This window comes from Xiphophorus couchianus, chromosome 22 (genome assembly GCF_001444195.1).
Source record: "Xiphophorus couchianus chromosome 22, X_couchianus-1.0, whole genome shotgun sequence".
In the NCBI taxonomy this organism is placed as follows: Eukaryota; Metazoa; Chordata; class Actinopteri; order Cyprinodontiformes; family Poeciliidae; genus Xiphophorus; species Xiphophorus couchianus.
In genome coordinates, this window is record NC_040249.1 from 1438881 (window position 1) to 1460479 (window position 21599).

At 40.7% G+C, this 21599-nt stretch overlaps 1 protein-coding gene across 2 annotated transcripts; it reads left to right on the top strand.

Moving 5' to 3' along the window:
* Positions 1-1826: 1826 nt before the first annotated feature.
* atp6v1ba (ATPase, H+ transporting, lysosomal, V1 subunit B, member a) lies at positions 1827-20564 on the top strand. Of its 2 annotated transcripts, XM_028007267.1 has the most exons (15): positions 1827-2045; positions 8895-8950; positions 9076-9174; positions 10182-10275; positions 10875-10952; positions 11166-11305; positions 11632-11733; positions 13336-13433; positions 13569-13692; positions 15804-15954; positions 16153-16235; positions 17094-17198; positions 17490-17619; positions 19569-19722; positions 19866-20564. In XM_028007267.1, the coding sequence occupies exons 1-14, from the start codon at positions 1937-1939 to the stop codon at positions 19709-19711; spliced, it is 1512 nt and encodes a 503-aa protein (XP_027863068.1). In that variant the 5' UTR covers positions 1827-1936; the 3' UTR covers positions 19712-19722; positions 19866-20564. The 2 variants fall into 2 exon arrangements, with proteins under 2 accessions (XP_027863068.1, XP_027863067.1); XM_028007266.1 differs by having other exon boundaries at positions 19569-20564.
* The last annotated feature ends 1035 nt before the right edge of the window (positions 20565-21599 follow it).

The following is a 21599-nucleotide window of genomic DNA, read 5'->3' on the forward strand; positions in this document are numbered from 1 at the left end:
GACTGAAAAAGAGCTTCTAACCTCAGAATGAAGTAAGTCAAATCTCTCAACAAGAAACATTTAGAAATAGAAGGCTAGGGGGAAAAAATCTTCTTACTGATGTTTTCTTCAGTAAAAACTTCTTTGGACTTTGTTTGATACTGCTTATGTTCTATTTATTTTTTGAAGTGTACTTTATGTCAACGTTGCTTCTTCTTCTTGCGGTTTTGTACATAGAACAGCAAAGGTAGGTTTTATTTGCTTCATAAATAACAGCAATCTCATTTATGAAACATTTTCTTTATTTGAATCCCAGAAAATGCCTGTTTTTTTATTTATTCAATCATTATTATTTGAACAAGATATCAAAGGTTCGCATTTCAGGTGCCTTCGGTTGCAAAGCTGCATGAGAATTAACCAAAAAATATTTCTGGAAATTTTATTTGGACAAAAGGGAACAAAGTTGTAAATGAGTGGCCACAATACACAGCATCATGTACTTTGAAGCATATCGAAGAAAGTCCTGCTGTCAGCTGAAGAGGGGCTGATGATTTGGGTTTGCTTTACAGTCATCGGCTGGGTACCTTGGAGTTGTTGACGTGCAGATCTGAAATTTTGTCTTTTAATTGCTAGACAACTTGTGAATGCAGAAGCAGACATGCTTACCAACTGCATGAAGAACATGCCATCCTGTCTTCAAATATGGATCCACATGAGGAGTTTGGGAGCCTCTGAACTCACTGGAAAAGACGCAGTTGAAAAAATATGTATTTGTTAAATGAGGGCAACGCTCCTGTCGGCAAGAGCCCTTCACTTGCATTAATATGCAATTTTTTCCCCCTGCAGCCTAAAACATTTGAATGAGCTCTCTAGGGGCCACAGTCAGACTCACCACGGCAGTGCTTACTACTTCAGTCTGTAGTGGGTTTTATTATTATTATTTTATTTTCAGGGATTTCAGCACAATATACAGCGTGCTGGGTGTAAAGGATTGGTCCAAAATTGTTTTCAAACTGTAACTTAAAAGCTATTGTTCAAGACATGCTGTGACAAATGAGACTGGATCAAGGTTTAAAAAAAAACAAGAAAATGACAACTCAAGAGCTTCTAGGGAGAAAATGTGTGCAGCCAAGGCATTTTACCTATCACTCCACAGCATCCTCAGTGGGACAAAGATGTGTTGAATATAATAGTGTGTTTTGAGGGGAGCGGTAGCGGTCTCTCACAGCCTCCCCGTACCTGAACTGTCATCTGCCTGGCTGATGAGGGCAGATGAGGGTAGGGAAACAATCAGAAATATCCATCTATGTCATGTATTTTATTGGAACACATATGTCATTTATTTTTGGCTCTGTTTTGCTTTTCTATATTAAGCACACGTCTGCACTGATTTCCTATAAAAAAATGAATATTATTACTTGAAAATTAAGATGGCTGTGGGACATAAAGCTCAATCCTGACATGTTTATACGAACTACCTTTAAGTTTGTGAGGAATGGCAATAAGAACAATCAAACTTTAGACTGAAATGAGGTCATGACCTGCAGAGGTCGTTGCAACCAACCAACCCGAGTGTAATCAATCTATGTAGTGTGATAAAGTTTCTGGAATAAATTAGCTTTTCAGTCATATTCTAATTTATTGAATGGATCTACATACAGGTCGCATTATAAGGCAACTGGAAAGAGAAGTAAGCTACATTTGAAACATTGAAAGAAAAAACATCATTTTAAAAATACTTTTTAAAAATTAACTTTACAATAATTCAAAGCTTGTTTCACGAGATAAGATGAGGGAAATCACGCTCCGGGTCAAGTTGATGTTTTTACTGTTTGCACATGCGCGCTTTCACCGTAGGACTTCCGGTTCGTGACTGTCATATGACCTGCCCTCTACTGTCATTTCTGGTACTCCGTATCAGCACATTAAGCACCGAAAGACTTCTTCAGCTATCCTAATGGCAACACTGGTGGCAAATCGAGCAATGGATGTGAACAGCCTTGGAGCAGCTGCGAGGACACACACACAGGCTGTGACGAGGAACTACATCTCCCATCCGAGGCTAAGTACGATGCTACACTGTTAGCTGCTAACTGCTACAGATAGCTGCAGCTGTTGCTTGTTGGCTGCTGTTCGTGGTGCAGCTACGACGGTGAAATATAAAATGTGTTATTTTAATGCGTGAACGACGCGAGCTTTTTATGGGAAGCCCTTCCTGCCAATGTGCAGTTCATGAGTGTTTAGACCACAGATTTAAAACCCATTCCGGTTACATGAATCATGTAACGGTGCTAGCTAAACGAGCTGTGACTTTGTTGGTCGACATTTAGTTCTGCTGTAACCTGGCACAGTGGGCTGCGGAAATATGTTTAATATCGACTTATTTTCTGTTATTGATTGGGAAAATTGTTTTTTTTTTAGTTTCAGCATTGTCACCGTACCAAGAGCCAAGAAGTTATGAAGCTAATTTTTTTTATTTCGAATATGATAGAAGTATAAATACTTCTACACTAATTGCTAAGTATTTACATGAGGAATGAGTTGATCTTTTCCTGATAGTACTGCTCAAGGAGCGTTTGTTACATTTTGCATTAAACCTCGTAGTGATCGCCGTCATTGATGACAAGTAGCAACTGTACCGAGTAAGCTCATTGGTCAATGATTCCTCTTAAAATAAGAACTGAGTGACGTTAAATTAACCTTATTGGGGTTTTCACAGATGTGTACCTTGAACTGGAGTCAGGGACGCAAACAAAAGTGTTAGTTGTTGATCTCAGCACGACGTGCCCAGTCCAACTGTTAGCTGCCAGGACAGAGGATTAGCTAGCTGTGTTAGCCAGCGGACTTCACGAATGAGGCACCGAACAGGCTTTTGTTGAACGAAAACCTACATCGGCAACATCTGGTCCACCAGATGTTGCCGATCTGTCCCATCAGCAACAACATCTGTCCCTGTGTGCACACAGCGACTAGCTGGGTCCACTTCTGGGCTGAAATTTCAGGACGCTAGCATGATTAATAAATCAGGTGACAGGCGGATGGTCCGTCATGTGACTCGATCACGTGCTTGTTGTGGAAAAAAAATCCTGACGCTTTCTAAGAACTAGGTTCCGTTGACAGACAACTAAGAACATTCAAACTAAAAATGCATTATTGTTATTATTATTATTGCTGGCCTAGTCCTACCAACATAAAGGCATGAATAGTCAGCATAAAACACTCCCTTGTATTTTGATAACGTGACATTCTACTTCCTTCCGTATTAGATGTTCGACGTTGTCAGCCTGCAAATGATTCTCTTCTTTGATATTTGCTTGATTGCTCTGACATAAACATAAGCTGCAGTCAGACGGAAGAGTCTGAATATGTATTCTCTCATCATAGAGCCAAACCATCAAAAGCTGCCATGTTATATTAGAGCCAGTGGTTCTGCATGTAGTCCAGCTCTGCAGAAAAGTTGAAACCCTGTCAAAAGATATGATTATGTAAAGGATTCTTCATAGGATTGCGAAAATTATGGAGAACCCTCTTCACGAGACTTTCTTGGGAAGGCAGCGCATCTTCAGTCAGAGGTTTTATCAGATTCAGTGCAGTACAGACTGCTGCACCAAACAGCCACCACCATTTTCAATAACTCTTTGAAGAATCCAAATTAATGAGTTACAAAAACATTTAATTTCCCTTTGGGATTAATAAAGTATTTTTGAATTTGAACATATTACCCTTCCATCTCAGAGCTAGCACACACATACACTTAAAAAGCACTGAAAAACCCTGCATTTCAATTTTACATATTAATGTTTATTGTGGAGCACTGTTGCCTTGGAGCAAGAAGGTCCTGGGTTTGATTTCCAGCCCAGAGTCTTTCTGCGGGGAGTTTGCATATTCTCCCTGTGCATGCGTGGGTTCTCTCTGGGTACTCCGGCTTCCTCCCACAGTCCAAAAAACATGACTGGCAGGTTGATTGATCTCTATAAATTCTCCTCGTGTGTGTGTGTGTGTGTGTGTGTGTGTGTGTGTGTGTGTGTGTGTGCGTGTGTGTGCATGGTTGTTAGTCCTGTCTGTGTGGACTGGCGACCTCTCCAGGGCGACCCCGCCTCTTGCCTGTTGACTGCTGGAGATAGGCACCAGCACCATATTATAAGATAATATATGGATGGATGTTTATTTTGCATGGGAATTCAGTGAAAATAATAATAAAAAAAATCCCTAGTTGTTTTACATCAGATTGCTTTCCTTTGATCTGCATGTTGCATATTTTCAGCACTGACATGACCATGTCAGGTTTTAATAACTCCAAACCTTCTTTCCCATTTTGTGCAACTCTTCACTGTTACTTGTTGGGTGCAGAATGGAGGTATGACAGCTGTGCGTTTTACTCTAGCAAAGCACCGGCCTATAAGATCACAGTGTTAAGGTGCTTTTTCACTATTGTATTAATTTGTGAACAGTCTAATGCATGAAGCCAGTGAAAAGCCTTGTCGAGACGGAGCTGGAAAATAAACAAATAAGGAGACTTCTCATCAGACCTTGTCTTTTCTTTTAAGAGGCCTTTGTCTCTCTCATGTCAAATGGGACAAAAGCTATTAGCAGGCGAAATGGCTCGTCTTTGTTTTAGTGTTGCATTCTGTCATTTAGCGCTATGAAAAGGAAACGAGCAAGGCACTATACTTCTTTGTGAAGATTTAATTATTGGTAATAATGTAGTCATGGTAAACAAATGTTTCATCTGTCATTATGAAAGTAATTTCTATAAAATCAGTGTTGAAACACCTCTGCAATTCACATTCTAATAAGGCTTAAGCAGCTAGCTTGTCACTGAAAAAAAAAAAAAAAAGAGTCCAGTGGGCGGATGCCTTTATTCTTTTTCTGAAAGGACATTAAAATGTGAGCTTGGGCTTTGACACTATTTCTGTCTATAGCATGAAGAGACACCAGACCTCGTGAATGGTGCGACTGCTCATGATTCACTTCCCCATATTCCTCATCTTAAAAAAAAAATTGGCCGGTGTGTTTGGGGAAGTACGGCTATATTTTGAAATTCACAAATCCCCAATCAGATCTGCTACGTCAGCCCCCAACCATGGGACTCATCTGATGTGATTCCTTCAATGATAACAATGCGGTGATCTTTGTTCGGCCTGTCGCAATAAGCAATAAATCAATCAATCGCACGATAAATTAAAACAAGCTCAATTATTTCCACTTGCATGATTTATTGTTTCTCTCTTTTTTTCTCCTCTCTCTTCCTACCAAAGATGAGATGATAAAGTGTTCAGTCTGGCCGTTTGGTCTCAATTAGCCCTTTTTTGGTTACAGAGACTTTGTAATTAATTTTATTTGCTGTTTCTGTTATTTTGCTAATTTATTTTGGATATTTAAAATGTCTTTTGGTTCCAGCGTTCAATGTCAAATAGATCTCCGCTGTAGGAGAGATCAATTTTCAGAGGCAGCTTTTGTAGCTAAAATTGCAACTGAACTTAAACGACTCTTTGAAGAATCGGTCCCACTATAACTTAAACTGAAAATTAAAGAACCAACATGACCATGTAAAAAGAGAGAAATGAGTGATCCTGAGTTTGAGGCTGTCTGGGGCATTTTGTTTGTTGTTGTCTCAGCTTTAAGAGGAAATTCTGACTTGAAATGAAAAGTAACATGTGGATCCCAGTTATTGCTCGTTTGTCCCCCGTGCTTCTCGCTGTCTGCATGTGTTCATTTGCAGCAGTGATGAGGCCCCGCAGCTTTTAGGCAGCAAGCATTCCCATGTCCAGTTCAACTGTGGGAATCCCTTGAAGTAGAGGCTAAGATGTGATTGTGAAGCTGCACATCACAGCAGCCACTGCTTTGTGCTGTGCATTGATTGCCAGAATGATGATGCGCTCCCATCTTCATCCCAGCACCTCTTCCCCCTTTTCCCTTCTCCCTTTGAGTCTCTCTTGCTTTCAATGGGGAAATTGAATTGTGTTGGAATGCTCTGTGCCTCTTTTCTTTGCCACTTGAATGGGCTCTTTAGTATTTCGCACCAAGATGTCCTTCGGGGTGCGAGGTCAGGCTACCAAAACAGCTTCTAGTGGCGGATTAGAACCAATTAACATCTTTGTACACAAAGGGCTCTGGCAGCTGAACAGGCTGCAGGGTGACCCACACTGCTGTTGCATGCCAAACCAGAGAACCGCTGCACTTGAGCAGAAATAGCAAAAGAGGGGTGGAGAAAGTTTTCCAAACCTAATGAGCAATGTTGCTCCTTCACACCCCATGAACATATAGTCCATTGAGCACTCGTTACCTTGTAAAATTAAAGAGCAAACCATGTACTTAATCACTACAATACATATAAGTGGGTACCTTGAACTATTGCTTTTTTTTTTTTTTCTCAAATGAAAGTAGAAACTGTATAAGGACAGCACTAGACTGGGGAGGTCGGTTGTTTCACAAAATCGTGAGGATTAGGCAGAGATTTTATTCTTATCCTACCTTAATCTATCTGGATAGAGTTTCCAGAAGCACTGACTCATTCTGTGAAGAACGAGTGAAGAGTGCTCTAGTGAAGACCAGCAGCCATACTTACTCCAGGAAGTATTTTTTATTGCTTGTATAGGAGCCTCCTTGATTACAGGTAAGTTTGGGTGTCTGTGGCTCTTTAAAAAGTATTAAATGGTGAAAAGTCAAAATTGGCATGTTTAGGGCCATTACACCCTTGTAAACATGAGCCCATTGTTCACAGGTTATTGTCTCTTGGTTATTGTGAAATGATTGTTTCCTGGAGGTGTGCACTCTGAGGTTTTAAATTGTATCCAATTGCTAACGTTTGCTTGTGATGTACACTATATTGCCAAAAGTATTTGCTCATCCATCCAAACAATCAGAATCAGGTGTTCCAGTCACTTCCATGGCCACAGGTGTATAAAATAAGCACCTCGGCATGCAGACTGGTTTCTACAAACATCTGTGAAAGAGTGGCTCGCTCTCTGGAGCTCAGTGAATTCCAGCGTGTAATGGTGATAGGACGCCACCTGTGCAACAAATCCAGTCGTGAAATTTTCTCGCTCCTAAATATTCCACAGTCAACAGTCAACTGTGTTATAAGAAAATGGAAGTGTTTGGGAACGACAGCAACTCATCCGGGAAGTGTTAGGCCACGTAAACTGACAGAGCGAGGTCAGTGGATACTGAAGCGCATAGTGCGAAGAGGTCGCCAAATTTCTGCAGAGTCGATCACTGCAGACCTCCAAACTTCATGTGGCCTTCAGATGAGCTCAAGAACAGAGTACAGAGAGCTTGGAATGGGTTTCCATGGTGACCAGCTGCATCCAAGCCATACATCACCAAGTGCAATGTGTCGGATGCAGTGGTGTACAGCACACCGCCACTGGACTCTCTTCTCTGGAACGATGAATCGCGCTTCTCTATCCGGCAATCTGATGTACCAGTCTGGGTTTGGTGGTTGCCCGGAGACACAATGCAGCCAGTACTTGTCTGACTGCATTGTGCCAAGTGTAAAGTTTGGTGGAGTGAGGATTATGGTATGGGCTTGTTATTCAAGAGTTGGGCTTGACCCCTTCGTTCCAGTGAAAGGATCTCTGAGTGCTTCATCATACCAAGACATTTTGGACAATTCCATGCTCCCAACTTTGTAGGAACTTTGTGGGACCAGCTACCAGTTTGTAGCTGGTCCCTCTTCTTCCAACATGGCTGTCCACAAAGCAAGGTCCATAAAGACATGGATGGTAGAGTCTGGTGTGGATGAACTTGACTGACCAGTACAGAGTCCTGACCTCTACCTGATAGAACACATAAAATTGTTAAATTTGGTTTTAAAGGTACCATATTACTTGGGCTATGAGTCACATCAATCAAAGATCGTGTCATGAAGAGGATAAACATGGATAAGCTGTGACTATAAGTGACACTTTATTTTCTTTTTATTATTTATGGAATGGATACAACACAAGTATGCTAAGGACAATTTACAGAATGTCCATCTGTGCAAAAATCAGGAGTCATTTATAACAAACAGAGGCTAAATTTAGACACAAATTATGTTTTAGATGCCTTGAGTTGTTTGGATCTACATTGTTATTAAAAATCTAAAACCACAAAACTAGGGAGTCAGTGACTTGGTGTGGTTTTCCATTGTCATTACAAATTCAGTAAAAAGGATTCTAGCAAGCAGTCAGAATTCCAACCTGGAAATGAACATTTGAAATGGCTAGATTTATTTATGTTCATTGGCATTCCTTCCCTGTTTTCAAACCTTTAATGCACAATCATTTTTTATATTTATTTCGCAGAGAGAGAAAGGAAAAATAAAAGGAGACCGAAACAAAAGAAGGGCATTTCCATCTCTTCCAGATGTCTTTGAATTTAGATTGCCGAAGTCTGATTGAGAAAGGGATTCGTTCCATCACAAATGTATCACAGATTGTTTTAAACTATTCATCTATACTTAGGTTAGAAGTGCACCTTAACCAAAGTCCAATCGCAAACGGCAAATAACAGCGTTTGTAAAACACACAGTAAGTGATTTTTTGTTTTGCAAATGGAAAATGAGAGCTCTTCATAAAATCAATGCAGTATGAAAATGTACTTCAGCGAAGATCTTTGGGACAAAGTTAGGAAATATTAATTAACATTGGTCCTGATCATCATGAAGGTACGCACATGGGTTTACTGTTTAAAGATTTCTTTATGAGACATTTTTTGGCTTTGAATTCTATTTTTACAAGGGAGATTTTCTTTTATTAATTGTGAAAAATATGAGGTTCTATGTTCATTCAACGTTCTGTTGAACCACAGCTCTATTTGTGAAACCTGGAAAACATTTAATGTGGTTCTCTGGCTCTTGATTTGTTGAGTTGTTTTCATTCGTTTCATTTATGTGTGCTAAATAAATGCATTCATGTCTTGTGTTTCAGCCTATTCCACTGTGTCTGGGGTAAACGGACCTCTTGTGATCCTGGACAATGTGAAGGTGAGGCTACTGGAAATGATCACTTTCTGTAACTCGGAGGTCATGTCCTGACTTTAGGCTGGGATTTTTAGTTGAAACGTTGTAGCATCTTTAGTTGAAAAGCGTAACCCCCCTCTGTGTGTTAGTTCCCCAGGTACGCTGAGATTGTTCATCTGACCCTCCCAGATGGCACCAAGAGGAGTGGCCAGGTCTTGGAGGTTATCGGCAGCAAGGCAGTTGTTCAGGTGAGAAACGGAGGACGACCTCTGCAGGACCAGAATAATCGACCAATAGAAACTCAGGACTGTTTCGCTCTCGGTCTTCTTAAGCTCTTGTGCCACAAATGAAAGATGGTGGAAAGAAACTATCATTGAGTCAATGTCTTTTTTAGGTTAGGAATTCCTTGAATAATTATTTATGGCAGGTTTTACGGAAGAACAAGGCTGGGTGATTTGAACTGTCAGGTTATTTTACTTGCAGGTTAATTTAGTTAAAAGTCGCACCTCTTATTATTGTAGATAGGGTGTTGTCTACTTTGTCCTTCCTGAACAGAGAAAAAAATTGCCTTTTTTTTCCCTTCTACTTCATCAAAGTCCCTGAACCTGGATTATGGGACCAGATGTTTCCAGAAACTCCACAACCTCAGCTTTCAGCTTTCACTTTGGTTGAAGTCGGGTAAATTGAGGCATGATCTCCTTTATAACACAGTTCAAGCATTCTTCTCAAACACTTTGAGAAGGAAGCAACTTTTCTATTGGAATCCTCTGTGCGTTTCCTGACCACACCAGATAATCTATTATTGATTGAATACCATGGAAATGTTTGAAAACTTAAAAAAGAGAAAAAAAAGAAAGAAAAAAAAGCCAGATGATGCATGTTTGCAGGAAGCAACAAAGAGCTATTTGCCTTGAACATTCAATGATATTACAATGGTGTTTATTCACTGTGCTTTTCCACTTGTGTGTCTGGTAATTACTTTCTTTGTTTGTTTGGATCATCCGATTTCTTTTTCCACAGGCAGGAGAGACGGCTTTGGCTAATGTGGGTTAAATGTTTGCAGAGTTGCAGCAGCCACAAAACGAGACCTCAGATATACCTAAAATTATGAGCCGTGTGAATTTTAGACTAATTTCCGTGACGATCACTCATAAGGTCATGCAGCCAGTCTGTTGGTGAAGAGCGGTGGTATTTCTAGTGCAGTACGGAGAGTGTTTTCAGCTGCGGCACGTTCTGTCTGTTTGTGTCGCTGCAGGTGTTTGAGGGGACGTCAGGCATCGATGCCAAGAAGACGGCCTGCGAGTTCACTGGTGACATCCTGCGCACCCCGGTGTCAGAAGACATGTTGGGTACAAATCCCACACTTCCTTCAGATTTAGTTATTAGACCTCAGACAACATTTTGACTCCTGATTTAACTGTTTTTTTAAAAAATTATTATTATTTATAGACACCTCTGCTATTATATGCCTTTTTTAAAAAAAAATTTTCATTTTCACCTCCTCTCTGCTAATTTACTTGAATCATCTGACTCCTTGGTAAACTGAACAAAATACACCCTGAATCAAAAGCTTCATCTGATGTTCCTGAATGTCTCAATCAATGTGATTATCTCAGTGCTGCACTAGGTTAAATACATTTGAGTGCAAACAGAAAGTAAACCTGCTTTTGTTTCTCAAGTGTAATCATGTCCCTGAATATATAATTAATTATTTGTACTTGCTACTTGTGGGTTTGACGAGAGCCAATAGACCCGTACTTATAGTCATCTTAAGAGTTCGGCAGAAAACAGAATAGATCAGACATCCGAGGGAGTAATCTAATACATTTCTTTTTATTGCTGTCTTAGTAATGAATTCGTCTGCCTTAAAAATCAGGCAGACATTTATCCAGCTGAAGACATGATTAATTGTTGACTGGAAAAAAATAAAATAAAATCTTGTTTTCAGGGCGCGTGTTCAACGGCTCAGGCAAACCCATTGACCGCGGTCCCAGCGTTCTGGCCGAAGACTACTTGGACATCATGGGTACGGCCTCGTTTTTGGTTTTTGAGCATTTAAAATAAAGAAGTGTTGCAACGTTGGCATGTCACTGCGTACCGTTATGAGCAGGAACACATCGAGGGAAAATACGGGGCCTCTGGCACAGAGAGAGCTTTGGGGCAGCACAGCTGATTTCTCTTTTTAAAGAAAAAAACAAGACATCTTCTAAAATCTGAGCATGTTTGTGTTCGATCGCAGGTCAGCCCATTAATCCTCAGTGCCGTATCTACCCCGAGGAGATGATTCAGACCGGTATCTCTGCCATCGACGGCATGAACAGCATTGCCAGAGGGCAGAAGATTCCCATCTTCTCTGCTGCTGGGCTGCCTCATAACGAGGTGAGACCTTCCCACCACAGGCTCATTCATAGTTTTCCTTCCATCCAGTTTCTACAGAATTTGGGATGAACAGACGAGCTAAGTGAGTCAGCTTGTTAAGCTCCATGTTATTGTTTCTTTTGCATTGGGTCTGCTTTTTAATTTTTTTTCCCCCATTGTACTTACATCTTCTTAGGACTGTTTGTCTGTTGCCTATTCATAATAATAATAATAATGCTTCATGTGAATCACTTGGAGCCAGCCTTGATGCGTTGCATAAGCCAACCAGAAAACTGTCTGGCATAAAAACCACAAGAGTAGCTTTACGTGTGCTGTTCTCCTTTCAGATCGCTGCTCAGATCTGTCGCCAGGCTGGCCTCGTGCAGAAGCCCAAGGACGTGATGGATTACAGCGCCGAGAACTTTGCCATTGTCTTTGCAGCCATGGGGGTAAGCAAACAAATGACATCCTGAATCCTGCAGGTTTGTAACCAGCCACAGGCCCCCACTCTCCTATCGCCCCCCGTTTCTAAAGTCAGCCTGAATTTGCACTGCTAATCTCTGAGGTGACGCCTTGCCCTCTTTCTCCAGCGTTCCCTTTTATTCATCAGGTGGATTTAACCTTTAAGTTCATCTTTTTACTTCTGCACTTGTGAACATATTCTCCAGCCACGAAGGGAAGTTCCTTATTCAACAGTCTTTTCACACCTTCAGGCATGGCAGTATCAGGTTCTCTGCCTCTCAGCTGCTCCTTCTGGCTGCAGTAATGCCTCCTTTGTGACAACTTGACCCTCTCCCCGACACATACATGCACACAAGGGTTTGTGTCTCTCTAGCTAAATGCTGATCTGTCCTTTCATTGGGATTACTCTGGCAGTAGTATGTGAAGAGGCACATGGATGTGCATTTTCAAAAGGAAATGATGCATATTGTAGCAGCACTGCATATGTTTATTACAGGGTGGGTGGGAGGGGACCAAACGGAAAGCATTAATAGTTGTTTTTTTTTTTTTTTCACTCTTGCACAGCTCAGGTTCTCTGGCTTTTTTTCTGTCTGTAATTCAGCTTTGATAATTCAACATCTGTCGTCATAACATTCTCTTCCTTCAGTGCCTAGTCAACCAAATAATCTGACTGTTTTTACACAAATTTATGATGAATTTTGTACCCAAATTTCATATGGGGAAAGTCTTATAATGCACTGAGGGAAACCCTGCTTACTGTTTAACTGGGGGGACATGGCTGCATCAATTTTTAATTCTGGTTCCTTTCAGTCAAGTAAACAGATGAAAGAATGACCTCATCACATCCGATGGTTTACTGTACATGACTACAAATGAGAAAATGTAGGTTTGACATTTAAAAGAGGCGTTTTTGCTGAAGCGTTGGTCTTTCGGGCTTCCAGCTAGAGAATTCATTTTTGTGTATCAGATAAACTGCTTCACAGTAAAACAAGAGGATAAATCAGCAAAATCAAAGAATTTATCAAGTTGGGAACATGTACTTGCAGCCATGGGGGGCAGCCACTGCCTTTTTTAAACTTCATACGCAAGGTTTAAAAATTCAAATAAGATTCTGTGTTCGGTATGTTAGAAATATTTACATCAGATCTTTTTTTTTTTTTAGACATTACATCACACCGTTTACTGCAGTCTGAAACGCCGTTGACAGGGCTTGTTTATCAGGAAAACTGGTCATTACTCATCATTACATCACTTTCTTAATAAACTAAAACAATCACTAAACGAGGAGAAGATGCTGCACCAATGACTCCCAGTTCTGTCTCTGTCTGATAGAAAGTAACCGTGATACTTATTGTACCAGTTAACCCACTGATTTTGAAACCATTTCCCTTTAGCTTTAATTTTATTTCATTATTCTTTTTTTATTATTATTCTTGAAGCACAGAATAATAATATACCATTGATGTTTAATGCTCGGAGAACAAAATTTCATTTGATCTTCCCAACAGTGTTTCTGATAAAATGTGTGAATATTGGTTGTGGTCAGAATGACTGAACAAAAGATTCTTAATGACCTTGTGTTGTCTCAGGTCAACATGGAAACCGCTCGCTTCTTTAAGTCGGACTTTGAGGAAAATGGTTCCATGGACAACGTCTGCCTTTTCCTCAACCTGGCTAACGATCCCACGTAAGATACACTTAGAAACCGTTTACTGCTTTCTGCTGCTTCCACATGGGTGGCTTTACGCCGGCACGCCATTTTATTTTCTTTTTTTAGTTTAGCAAAATTAAGTGTGTTTATATGTTTTCTGTTCCCTACCAGAATTGAGCGCATAATCACACCCCGCCTGGCGTTGACCACGGCAGAGTACCTGGCTTACCAATGTGAGAAACACGTTCTGGTCATCCTCACTGACATGAGCTCCTACGCTGAAGCCCTGAGAGAGGTACTAGAATCATTTCTACAACGTCTGACATGTGTGTGGTGATCATTGTGTAGCAAGTGAAAGCATTGGAAATGGAACTGGCCCAAGCACTGAACCCTGTGGTGCTTTATAAGGAGAGGGAAGAGGATTCACTAGCGACATGAACAAACTGGAGTCTGTCCAACAGGATCCACACAGACCGGTGCTGTTCTCCAGATCCCTACCGCATGTTCGAGCCTTTCTAAGTGAACAGTGTTGCCAACTGGATGAAATTATTAGTGACTTTCACTGTTGCTTTTTTCAATCACCATGATGAGCTCTAAGACCTTACTCAAACTTCTCAAACAGCTCTCGGAGAAAGTAAGTAAAAGGGTAACACTTTATTTGACAGGTGTGCATAAGACTGACATGCCAGTGTCATAAACATGACATAACATCTGTTATGAACATGGAGGAATCTTTATGAATGTCTGAGTGTTATCATGAAGTGTCGTTCAGTAAATAAGGACACTTTTAATGCAAAGTTGCTCGAAAAGATTCATTGAAAGACCATTTAAAAGTGCCAACTTTGCATTAAAAGTGTCATTATTTACTGAATGACACTTCATGATAACACTCAGAGATTCATAAAGACGCCTTCATGTTCATAACAGATGTTATGTCATGTTTATGACACTGTCATGTCAGTCTTATGCACACCCGTCAAATAAAGTGGTACCAGTAAAAGTAGCTATTTAATTTATTAAGGCAATTACAGAAAGTTGTAAACATAGAACTTCACTTTTTTGCTTTTAAAATTTTTAATAGGCTCTATTTTATTTATGAAGAATTTCACTGCCCAGAGCTGAATGAGTGGATGGCTCAACAGAGCTGGGACTCTGTAAGTGAAACTACTGAAGTAAGAAGAAACCTTGGATTTCTCCTCTGTTTGTATGCTCTTCTACTTTGGTGAACAGTTTTATTTTGTACAGAGTGTGGACTTTCTTTGGTGTGTACTTCCACTCTTCTTCAGTGTTCTGGGAAAAATGAAGAAACAACTGTGCAGTAAAACACTTTGTCTCTTTTCACACAAAACAAGCAAGCAAACTAAAACGTTTAATTTGTGGAATTTCCAAGGGGGAAAAAAAGCCAAACGTGGTCCGAAACTGAAAAACTTCAACACAAAAGACGTGACTGAGAGCACACAGAGGGAAAACGAATGAATCCTCAGGAACCCGACCAGAATTCAAGCCTCTTGTCTCGGCCCATTGTGCCGCTGGAATCCTCCTTCCCGTGTCGTACGGTTTGCTGTCTCAATGCGTCTCCTGCACAATGGAGGTCTTTAAATGATGCACGTGCATGTTCCCTTTTTGCGGTGGCTGGCCATAACCTTGGTCCGTGTACAGCTGCAGCAATTGTCAGCTAATACCCAGACAGCTTCGTGGGTAATTCAATCCATACAAAAAGCCAGGACATCATCACTTACTTCCATTCTCATTCATATGAGAAGGTTGAGTTTTTGTCGCATTGAGTCGACTGTTCACGAGTGCACCATTAACCTTTGAATCCAAGGATAAATGGGACACATTTTCTTACCGTCTTGCTCCGATTTCACTTGACTGGATGTCAGCTTTGCTCTCGGTCATTTCTGTGGAGCTTCTGAAAGCAGAATTTGCAACATGGATAAGCAGATGTTTATCCATGTTGGCCCCCCCCTAAAAAACAAAAAACAAAACAACTTATTTATCTGGAATAGTTGCTGGCTCAAACGACAAAGACACTTTGAATAAATGTTATCAATTTAGTACTTTTATGACATGACATGATATTGTGCAGTCACGACTTTGTGATATTTCTAACAAATATTTGTTTTTGCATAACAAATATGCAAAAAAGCTTCTTTTTAAAAAAGTTACCTACATCAGCTTTAATAAATGACACTATTTGAAATGGACTTTTCCTTTTTTATTTTGGATTACCTTTGTCTGACAGAACTTTATTTTAAAATTTTTTTTTATCTGAAACTCTGAATCAGTGCCAGCACAGAGCCCAATGGGAGGACAGAAAGTCACTGAAGAGAACATTTAACTGAGTAGTAATGACTTCTTGTGTTCTCTGACAAAATAACATTATTATTATTATTTTTTTGTCAGGTCTCTGCTGCTCGAGAGGAAGTGCCTGGCCGCCGAGGTTTCCCCGGTTACATGTACACCGACCTGGCCACCATCTACGAGCGTGCCGGCCGAGTAGAGGGAAGGAACGGCTCCATCACCCAGATCCCCATCCTCACCATGCCCAACGACGGTGAGCAGCAACAACACACCCCGTAGCTCTTTTAGTTTATTTAGACTGCGGTTTTATCAGCCTTCTCCGGCACTACGAGGAATCACGATTGTTTAATTTTGTCAAATATTTCTTCTACTACATTTGTTGAATACGGCTTGTTGGGGTTTGTCTGTATTTTCATTTTGAATTGTGGGAACTTTTGTTTTTGTGTCCCAGACATTACCCATCCAATTCCTGATCTCACTGGATACATCACAGAGGGCCAGGTCTACGTTGACAGACAGCTGCACAACAGACAGGTGGGAGAATTTCACAAGTTCTTCATATAAACATGCCTTGCTCTTCATCGCCTAAAACAAAGCAAAATTCTGAATCCCTGTTGTGCTCTGAGTTGTAGTATATAGTGTAGTAGTAGTCTTCTTATTTATGTATTTATCTGGGATTAGGCTTGTCAAGATGACAAATTTTGCTGGTGATAAATTGTCACATAAATTATTGTGATAAACTATAATATTGTTGTTTTGACACTACAGTATTTTAAAGTAATGGAATGGAAATGGCATAATAATGCAAGAACCCTTTGTCAAAGATTAATAAGATTTACTGTAAATCCTAAAGAACATTTAACACTGCAACAGGAAGTCATTTTAAATATCCAAAATAAATAAACAACAAATGCAATTAATTCTGAACTGAAGGCTTTTATCATTCAGTTTCTGATAGAAAGAGAAAGAAAAGAGAAAAACGATAAATTATGCAAATGGGAATCATTGAGTTTTAATTCATCCTTAATGGATTAGTTGATTTATTGCGGCTGGGCTAGGTGGAATTTCATAACAGGAAATCAGTCCCACCAGTTCCACATCTGTTTGAAACATTCCAGTTGGTGAACATGAATGCTGACGTTTTCTTAGTTATCCAGAACAGACTTGAATCATAGATTTTTACATCAGCGAAGCCGCACTGCTCTTATCGCCCCCGTTGGTCTGTAAACCATTCATCTCTAAATGAGCTTCTGCATTCTGGGATATGAACTGCTTATATTCTGAGAGAGAATAAAATCGTTACTAAATGTTCCTGCTCAGCTCTGTTCAGGGCCCCCAAAGGGATCCTGCTGCCTGCCTGCTCATTACACACTGTACACTTGTGTGTTTTAGATCTACCCACCCATTAATGTGCTGCCCTCGCTGTCTCGTCTGATGAAGTCAGCTATCGGTGAAGGGATGACCAGGAAAGACCACGCCGATGTGTCCAACCAGCTGGTAACAAATCCCATCCAAGGCAATGGTTTAAGGCAGCGGTGCCCAAAGTCGGTCTTGGAGGGCCGGCATCCTGCATGTTTTAGTTTCTCCCCTGGTGGTAGTAACGACCTTCTCAGCAGGTCGATGTTCTTCTTAGACCTTCTAATGAGCTGTTCATTTGATCCAGGTGCGTTAAACCAGGGAGAGAAGTAAAACACGCAGGATGCCGGCCCTCCAGGCACCACTGGTTTACGGTGTGGCCAGTGAGCAGCCATCATCAAGACCATGATGAGTCCCTGTGTTTGCTTCCAGTATGCCTGTTACGCCATCGGTAAAGACGTCCAGGCCATGAAGGCTGTGGTGGGAGAGGAGGCCCTTACCTCTGATGATCTCCTCTACCTGGAGTTCCTGCAGAAGTTTGAGAAGAATTTTATTGCTCAGGGTAAGAAACGGAGAACAATAACTTGTGATTAAGTTGTTTCAGATACAATATATATATAATTTTCCCCCCAGATGTTTTTATTACTTTAATATAACAATAGGTAAAAAAACATTTTTCTGGCAGCTCCACCTAAAATGTAGGGTTCTTTGAAAGCTTGTACTGGACAGCAGCTGGAAAGAAAAACTTACCCTTAACTACATATTCAGTAGCCTGGTAAAAACCAGACCCATGTACTACACTCTGCTTTGTCCAGAGGGTCTGGGCTCTTGGCTGTTGAGAAATGATTGCTTCCTGGAGGCGGGGACAGATTGAGGTTTTCAATTTTACCCAATCACTAACGCTGAAGCTTACCTGAAATTGCCTGCGTTGTAAACAACAGTCTTCCACTGCGACGAGAGAAGTGCTGAGCTGAACGAGGCGGCTGTTATTGTTAATTCAATATTTAAAAGTGACCAACAAGGACTGAACGGCTTCATTCACTTCCTCCGCTGCCATTGCTAAAACTACAAGCAATTCTGAAACGGCGCAGAAAATCGATGTCATCGTTCGCGACTTCTCCTTCTGTTCACTGATTGGCCCAGTCAGAAATTGAGCGGAAAGAATCCGAGTGAAAGGGAGAAAGCCCAGTTTGTGCTGCAAGCGAGAATATTTTCTGAGCGGAATTGGACAGGAAGGCCAGTCTACATATTCAGTTCAACCATCAGAACCCATTTCTGTAACAAGTCTAGTCAAGGCCTCCTACTAGAATCAGTCCAGTAGAATGGGTTTTGGATACAACATGCCTAAAGGTTGTTTATCAATTTAGGTGTTTATTAGAGTCAGTATGTGCAATTGTGACCTGTCTTGTTGAGCCGTTTCTTATTCTTAGACACATCATTGGTTCAAACACATAACCACGAGGCTAAAAATAAATCTTACATTTATGCCCACGATGAGGAAATAAAAACTTTAAAATTTCAAAAGAGCATTTGAAATACTTGTCCAGTGTCATGGCAGAACAAACAGAGACTACTGGTGTTTAGCAAAATCAGGGTTTCCCCAAGTGTATTATAAGCCCGGCGGGTCACCAGGCTTTACTTGTGCCCCCACCAGGCTAAACATTGCTTTATTTAAAGTCTTTTAAAAATGTTTGCATTTTAAGACTTTACAGTTGGTGTTCAGACATTAATCTTGCCAATCTTTTAATAGCATATAATTCATCCATCCATCCATTTTCTTACATCCTTGTCCCTAATGGGGTCAGGAGGGCTGCTGGTTTCTATCTCCAGCTAACATTCCGGGCGAGAGGCGGGGTCACCCTGGACAGGTCGCCAGTCTGGCGCAGGGCAACACAGAGACAGACTGAACACACAACCATGCACACACACACTCACACCTAGGGGGAATTTTAGAAAGACCAATTTACCCAACAGTCATGTTTTTGGACTGTGGGAGGAAGCCGGAGAACCCGGAGAGAACCCACGCATGCACAGGGAGAACATGCAAACTCCATGCAGAAAGACCCCGGGCCGGGAATCGAACCCTTTTTGCTACCAACTGCTCCACTGTGCAGCCCATTAACACATAATTATCAAGTGATATTTTCAAACTTCTTGTAAACTTTTAACATTTTTTAACTCAAAAACACAACAGGCTGCTGGATGAATGCCTGCTCTGGCGCCCAGCCACCGGGCTTAGCAAGTTTTCTGGGGGAAACCTTGAAAATGTTCATGTAAATTTCTGCCCTTAAACTTTATCCAAGTCCATGGATCTCTAGATCTTTCAAAGTGTTCAAATCAGCCCTTGATCTGGGTTTAAAATTAAACTGATAAATAATTGTATGACTTTTACAGCGTTAGCTTCTTCGTGTTTCATGCTCACCCACCATCTTGCCTCCTTCTGAACTGTTTGAGTGGATGTGGCGTATGGGGTTCTGTGTGTGTAATGTCTGTGGCCCTGGTCTCCCTCAGGCCCGTACGACAACAGGACTGTTTACGAGACTCTGGACATCGGCTGGCAGCTGCTGCGAATTTTCCCCAAGGAGATGCTGAAGAGGATTCCTCAGAGCACCTTGGCTGAGTTCTACCCCAGAGAATCTGCCGCTCGCCACTAAGGCTCGTTCAGGTCCGCCTCTCTCCTCTCCTCCTTTTTGTTTTTTTCTTTCTTTCCCTTTTTCCTCGCCTACAATCTTTCACCCTCGTGGTCTCGACAGCTTGTGTCGCCAAGCCGCGGCTCATCTCGTCTCAAGCTTCACTTTTCGCCTCCAGGTCAACTCTGTCCGTAAATCACCTCCGCCTTCAGCACCTCCACCCTCCTCTTACCCTCATTGAGGAAGAGGACAGACCTTTCCGACATGTGGTTGTACTGTAGTTTATCTGTATTCTCCAGTCAAGAGTGGAAAGTGTTGGTGGTTCTGGTATCTGTTTTTAAGTGCAAACTGGTGAACATATCATAGTAGTTTGAGATCAGTCCTTATTTATTATAACCTTCTGTCGATCAACACACGTTGACTCCAGAAACAAACCAGGTAAAGAAAGTTGCATCTACATTTCGAAATTAAGGGACAAATTTAAACGTCATTGATTCAACTTCCTAGTACCGTATTGCTATTAACTGAAAATGCTTTTATCGTCATGTTTTTTTTGTCGTTGCTTGCAGAAAGCTGCTGTTAATTTGTTGGGTTTTTTCCAGTCGCATCAAATTCAAACCTCTTAAGAAAATCCACCCAGAGACGTGGATATTAAACGGATCAGAAGTTTGTTGTATGTTTTCGCATATTTCCTCTTTTATAGGCTCACCGGCCCCCCATCACATAAAGGTGTAAGTTTACATTATTTGTGTTTTTGTCGATAAGATTATATAAACATATAATGAACATTCCCAACTGTGTGCAAAAAAATGATTTGTTGTGCAGATATAGCTGTTTGTGAGCATGTGTATGTGAATAAATTAATATGTAAACCCTCTGCTGTTCCTCTTTCTTGAACTGCGTTAGCTTCTTCGTTTTTTTGTTTGACATTTAGGTTAGGAGCCGTACGGTGATGACGTTCTGATCTGCTGTTAACTGATTGTTCACGATAGCAATGCTTTTAACAGATCATACTGTTAATATTTCAAATCAAGAAGTCTTTCCATGATATCAAAGAAAAGCTCTTGGAATAAATTAATATTTGCTTTTTCTGGGATCTGACAAAAAGCTCGTTTACCATCAACGTTGGATAAAGCTGTGAAAATCTCTGTTAATCATTATTGAAATTCTATTTACTAATGAATAAAATCCTGATTTAACAGTTCAACATTACATTGAAATCACTCAGCTTTATTTTTCAGAACATATAAGAACCAATCGGTGCATATTTTTTTCCAGTCACTTCAGTGGCTTATCTGCCAGCTTCTTGGTACCAAAATTTAGGCATAGAAGTTTATATTTATGATAATCTTACACTGAAACACAGAATCGGGGGGGAAAAAAAAAAAAAGCCTTCAAAATCAAGTTCTGGTGGAAGGCGTAGCAACTTGAGATGCACATGAATTAGTTGTTCAAAAACCAAAAGAATGAAAGATGCCTTTGTACAAATAATGAGCTAATAAAGTTAAACTTGGCTATTTAAAATGAGAACTTCTAAATTCAGCTGCCAATAGTGTTTTTCTTCCATTTTTGAAGTCTAACTTCATGTTAATTTTATCTGAATGTGGAGCGTTTAAACTGGCAGCAACCTGAGACATTAGCATTTCGTACGGACTGTTGAGAAAAATAAACATGTTTATAGGTATGTTTCATGTTATGTGTGGAAACTCACCAGCCAGCTGTTTGCGTGAAGAGAACAACACTGTTGTAGAATCTACTGGGAAAGTCTTTGGCTACTTCAGCGGCAGATACACGGGTTTCCTGTAACGGTAAGTTGTTTCTCCGCTATTAGCACAGCTGCAGGAAAACGGCAGCTCACTTAGTGGTAAGACCCTCCTCCTGGCTCTGATTGGCTGTTTCTGACTGGGTGGAA